The sequence below is a fragment of the Pteropus vampyrus genome, unplaced genomic scaffold, assembly GCF_000151845.1.
Source record: "Pteropus vampyrus isolate Shadow unplaced genomic scaffold, Pvam_2.0 Scaffold523, whole genome shotgun sequence".
NCBI lineage: Eukaryota > Metazoa > Chordata > Mammalia > Chiroptera > Pteropodidae > Pteropus > Pteropus vampyrus.
In genome coordinates this window covers 34,366-40,671 of record NW_011889304.1, presented here as the reverse complement: position 1 = coordinate 40,671, position 6,306 = coordinate 34,366, and the positions used below count along the sequence as shown (strand labels likewise).

Here is a 6,306-nt window from a genome sequence, read left to right as displayed (position 1 = left end):
ACACCCCATCACCCTTGACGTCACCCACAAGCACCTCATCGTCCCGGACGCCTGGGCCTGGGCTGCAGGACAGGAGCAGCGCCCTCACGCGGGGCTTTTAGGGTTCGGGGAGCTGAGGGCGGTGAGGTCCGGGGACGCGCACTCACCTGAGCCGGGCACCTTGGCGCAACTGCCGCCATCGGACTGTGTGGCGGGGCAGGGGAGGGGGCGTCGGACATCGCGGTCCGAGTCCTGGCCCTGGTCCCGGCCCTGGTCACCCAAGAGGCGCCGCTGAGCCTCAAACAGATGACTGCCCCCTTCGCGCCTTCCCGATCCAGCACCTCGATCCGACCCAACGCTCAGGAGACTGAACAGACTCTACAGGAGCCAAAATGGCCGCCCTAAGGCAGAGGTCGGAAGCCCCGCCCCAACAGGATGCGCGCTCACTGTGTCTCGGCGCAGAGGCCTCTAGGTAATGCAGTTCTCAGAGATCTAGAAGACAAGGCAGCAGGTGTCCCCCACCAGGACCCATTCTAAAGGCCCAGAGGCACCGCCAAGGAGTCTAACAAGATTGTGGAGAACTTTGCTACTTCTTAAAGGGGCTTCACGGCATATTTCTGGAGAGTGTTGTCTGCAAGTGATCACCAAAACATTATTTCAGACCCCACGAAATTCAGCAGTCTCCCAGAGGCTACCGATACAAATGGACCTGCCATCCATAGTCATCCAGCTGGAGATGAACATGTAAACATCATCTGACTGTTATTCACATGCATGTAATCTGAATCACTAGAGTCAGTTTTGTGAGTTTCTCTATGTTGGGTCAAGAACAAGAGAAAAGATTCTGGACAGAGCCATGACAGGAAGGTAAAAGAAGGACGTTGGGCCATGCTGAAGCAGGTGGATAGGGTGAAGTTCTTCTTCTAGTTTCCATTGAATATGTCTCTCCTGCCTGTATATTCAGTGATGTGTCCTACCAACTGAGAAACAGTTTTATCCATATAACATTTTTCCCTCCATATTCTAATATATATATTTAATTCCTTTCAGGAATCTGACATGTATTGCAAATGAAGAGCAACTAAATGCTGATTAGGTATGGGACAGAGGCTGCAGTGTTCATAGTCATGGCACATGTGCAAAGGAGGCATCTGAACATATGATGGCATCACCTTGCAGGGAAATGATGGTCATTTCTCCTATTTTTGAAGGCGTAGCATTGTGTGAGAGGATTCGGATTGTCTGAGAAAGACAGTTGTGAAATGGAAATTGCAGAAAGTTTTAAATAAAGTGTATATATTTCTTTCAAGATAGTGGTGGAAAGCTCTGGGAAAACATCAGTGAAAAGAGAAAAAAATTGAAAGATCTCAGTAAAATTTGAGAATTTGTTTGCCTGAGAAAAGCTAGAATCCAATTGAACATGTGACTATGCTTGAACCTTGGTCACTCTGAGGATATTTATTGTCTCCAAAACGTGATTCTTTTTCATTCAAGAACACAACGAGCATACTAGCTTGGAGAAAGAGTTAAAGAGGACATTTAGAGTAGCTGGAAGGGTAAATATAAAGAGGAAATCTGAGGTGTCATGTTTATTTGCTGCTCTACAAATTTTTTTGATCACATAAAAAACTATACAGAACATTTCTCACAAGAGTTAATGCAAATAATAAGCAATGCAAAAAATAAGTTAAAATAATTTAATCAAATGAGAGTATTTAAAAATATACAATTTATGTAAGATGAAAGACACCAAAGAATTAAAATATAAAAAGGTGAATTGACTCCATGAAAGTTCTGTGAATCCCTGTGAAACCGAAATGAACAAGTCCATTAGGACAGCAGTCATTCGTGGACAAATAAAGTCCCATCTCATTTCTTTGATCAAAGTAGTTACCATGGAGGATTAAGGACTAAGTTAGGTATACTTTTCTTTAAAGGACAGTAATAGGAAAATCCCCACCCCACGGTTTTTCTGGCTGGGATTTAAGCAGTTCAAACACTCGAAATGATCACTGATCAAAAGCTCTCTAAGAAGATGCGATAACTTTAGAAATTTCAGCAAATTCAATAGATCCAAAGCAGGTGCTAATTTCAGGATCTAACAAAGCACTTTTCCATCTGGTTATGGACCACATTTAGACAGTAACCTATTTACAATTCCTGGACATTCCTGCTCTCCAATTTGTACAAACTTTTTATCACTTTTCTATTTAACACAACTTCAATTTCTCTAAGAAGGAGATGAAGTTTAACCTTTGCACTGGCCACAGATATTCACTACAGATGGAATGTTACAGACTCAATAAAAGGAACCCTACACCCACAGACAAAAGGGAAAGAAGACAGAAGTTTTCAGTTTCACCCTTAACACTTTATGGAGACATACTATCATAGACACTCGAAGCACAACGTAGTCTCTGAGACAAAACACCACACACACACACACACACACACACACACACACACACACACACACACAGAGTATGGAAAATTTTTAAAACTTCAAATTTTCCTGATGCTTCAACATCCCCACAAACAGGCTGTGAGCAGCACTAGGTGACCAAATGCACCAGAGTGTGATAAGGCTGGCCCCTGCCACAAGCTCTCCTTCTTGACCTCTGTGTGACTATATCTGACACTGTCTTTCTCTGGCCTCCCTGGGCGCTCCTCCCATTTGGACCCTGCATCTCCATCTGGCCCTCCTCCCCTAGGACCTGTGAATATAATAAATTCTTAAATTTCATATGCCTGTACGAGGGTCATTTCTGCCGCCCAGTTGCAAAGGGGCACTTACTCCCCTATTTACAACACCATTGGTGACAAAGGTGGAATGATGCTGAACTCTGTGGAAAGTCCCTGGGAGATGCCCTTGTGTGAGCAAGGCTTATGGATCGCTCCAATACCCAGGGAGGCTTGCGTCTAGTTGGTGATCTCTGCGCTGCTCTACTTGGCTTTGCGTTGCACCTCCACGCCCAACTCGAGGGCCGCCATGATTTCCACCCTAAAGTGAGGATCGTGTCCAGTCCCAATAACATACCCAGGATGCTGCTGCCCAGCTACTGAAGAGGAAATTTGGGGAATTTAATTAAAAACTAATGTTTTCTGCTTCCATAAATATGCTTGCTTTCTGCAAATAAGCTTACTGCATGCAAAGGCTCCTGCAAAAGGTCCCTTGCACTTTGCTCGACTTGCAAATGTAACTATTTGTGCCTTTGCTCCACTAATGTAACTGTTTGTACCCTAGCAGCTCCCATTTTCTCTAACACTTTGTATCTGTCGGCAACCCTGACAACTCCCCGACCTTACCAATGTTACTACTTGTAGTCTCCATAGCAACTCCAGTCATTTGTAAAGGTTTGAGTTAAAAATGACCAATTAGCTTGAGTAAAAGCAACATTTCAACTGAGCCCACTGCCCAGATCTTCAGAGCACTAGCTCTTCTGGGATCATGTGTAATAAATTTGAATTCTCCTTCTCTCTGACTTACTGCTTGGTTTTTCATTGGACTGGGTTTTGGAGCTTTGGGGATATTTTTCCACAACACTATGACCCAGCAAGAGGGTCAAGCATCCTCTCTTTACATCCCCAGGTCCCTGTCCCCTCTGAATGAGAACCCGTACTTCTCCACGAGCCTCCAGTGACGGTGCTACTGGGATGGATTCCTGCAGATAGAAGCCTAGTTCCCTGCCACATTGTCACCACCCTGCTGCGCACTGGCCTGACTGCCCGGGAGTAGGAGTAAGATAACTTGTCCACCTCCCCAGGGGACAGGCGGCCCTTTCTGGACAGTCTTCCAGGGACCCTCCGAAGGGTCCATGCTGCCTGAAGCCCCCTCCTTCTTATCCCTCCCTGAGGTGCAGGCCCCTGGAGAGGAGCACACAGTGGGTCTTCCCAACCACTACGAGGGGTGGGGAGGACATCCAATGAGAAGGGGAAAAGCAATAAGCCACCTAGACACAAAGGCCATTCTAAAAGAGTCTGTTAAAAAAAATAATTAATTAATTACATAATTAGAAGAGAGCAAAAAGACTGATAATCCTGTGGTTGGGACTAGGGCCCTTCCTCCTTCCCCTTTTCTGCTTATCAACCAGACACAGAAGCTAAGACTGGAACACGGCTTCAGGATACTAAAAGCTTTAAGAAAAAATGGGGCGGGGTGACTTTACACCTTATATACTAAGCAAGTGCCTGGTCTACAAACAATGCTAGCTCTAGGTTACTTATGGATTTAAAAACCAACCTCTAGATCCAGGGGAGGGAAAAATAAAAAGTAATTAAATAAACTGTGTGTATATATGTATGCATATACATATATATAGATAACTAAGTTAAAACAAGTTTTCATAATTTGATCCAATTGCAAATCTGAAATTTACATACAAAAGAATTTCTATAACAAAAAATGGCTTTAGTGCTCATATAACCTAGGTTCTAAAATAAAGTTAACATGTGCTAAAATGCACTAATTGACAAAACTTTAGGGACTTAACCAACACTGGGGCTCAAATTAGAGTTTTACCTGGAGATCCCATTCAATTTAAATATTGTACCCCTATAACCTAAAGAAAACAACGAAGTAGAAAAAAGAAGAAAAAAAATGGTTATGCTTCACTTTAAGTATAGCCTTGCCCAAATTTTCCATAGTCATAATACCTGCTGCCCTAGAATAGTCCATGCTGGGCATAGATGCTCTGTCATAATGAATAATAAAGTAAGTTTGACTTGATAAATGAACACCCAGATAAAATAGTGAACATAGGCCAAATTGTTAATCCAGGCCTTCAGGATTAAAACGTATTAAAGCCTAGTCAATAAAAGGAGTGATTATCCCCACTGCTTCTTCATTTACAGTCCAATTTTGCCTGTTTTTAAATCTGGAAAAAATAAAATGCACCTCTTGATAGGTTGCTGCAGCCTTAATGCTTTGATCCCACCCATTAGGCCCCATGCCCAGTACCAGGATTATTAAATTAATGATTCTCTTCACTAGACAACCAGTAAATATTTTGCTCTTACAGGTTTGGCTAACACATTCTGTTCACTTCCTACTGCAAACACCACCTCATCTGCAGTTTGCTTCCATCTCCAAACGGACACAATACACCTTTTCCAGAGTAAGCCCTGAACTGAACTCCTTCAATGGTTCTGCCCTGGCATACAGTCTTTGCAGACAGGTATCAAATACATCTACCTTTCTCTAAAAGCACAGCCATGACAATGATGACATCCTCTCCTAGAGAGATTCACTTGACACACTTACTAATGACATATAAGTCCCACAACTTTTAGTCTTTTATGAGTTCTGGTGCCGACTATTGCTCATTTACACATTTGAGTTCCAAATTAAAATCAATAGGCACTCCCGATAGTGCCTTCAGAACCTCCCTCACAATAGAAGCTTTGACAGCCTCTTCTCCTGTCTTCTGGGGCATGGACATGTATGATGGCTAAATGGTCCAAGGGCTTCTGCTACCTGTGTCTGGAACAATCTTTTACACCTCGTGGTATTGGTTACCAACAATAGGAACCACTCCATACAACCTCCAGCCTCGCTTTATGACCTCGGGCTTAGGGTTTCTTCAGGGTCCCCAGGCCCAAGCACTGGAAGAGTGACAGGCAGAGAGTCCAAGGACACACAATCCTAGAGACGAAGGGTGCAATGGAGATTACTGAGAGGCTGGAATAACCTCCACTCACCTGGGTACAGTCCATAAACGCTTCCGTAGTCATGGGAATCTGGGGGAACATGGAAGTCATTAGAGGGGTGTACCCACCGCTGGGCTCCATACGCTCAGGCCTCCCTGTACCCCTCTGCAGCCCTGGAGGCTGGTGACTTGGGATGACAGCATTATCTCTGGGCCTCAGTCCTCAGTACTGACTCTTACAGCTGTGTGACCTTGGACAAGGACTCAACCTCACCGTGCTCAGCGTTATCATCATCCTCTTTCCCAATCTGTTCTAACTTAGGGCAACTTTGAAAAACTTGAAAAGAAATGGTGCCTCCTCTAATTACAACGAGCTCCCCACCGTCCTGGACGCCGGGATCTGAGCTGCAGGACGGGAGCAGCGCCCGTACTCAGGGCTTTAAGGTTCGGGGAGCGGGGGTGTGGCGGGGTGGGGTTGGGGGCGGTGAGGCCCGGGAGCCGAACACTCACCTGAGTCGGGACCCTCGACGTAGCCGCCACCATGGGACTCTGTGGGCGGAGGGGGGCCGCGAAGCGTGGGGAGTGAGGAGGCTTAGTGACCAGATCGTGCTCAGCCGTCACCCACTGTCGACGACCCTCGGACTAGCCACTGTGCAGTGGACACAACCCCTCCGCGTCGCCT

General features: G+C 45.3%; 1 protein-coding gene across 1 annotated transcript in view; it reads right to left on the bottom strand.

Annotated features, from left to right (window-relative positions):
- Nucleotides 1-6,306, bottom strand: part of LOC105307860 (zinc finger protein 420) — a 31,856-nt gene that overhangs the window by 6,712 nt on the left and 18,838 nt on the right. The window contains 2 exon segments of the mRNA XM_011383504.2: nt 147-357; nt 4,996-5,062. Coding sequence (XP_011381806.2) covers nt 147-357; nt 4,996-5,062 — 278 coding nt within the window.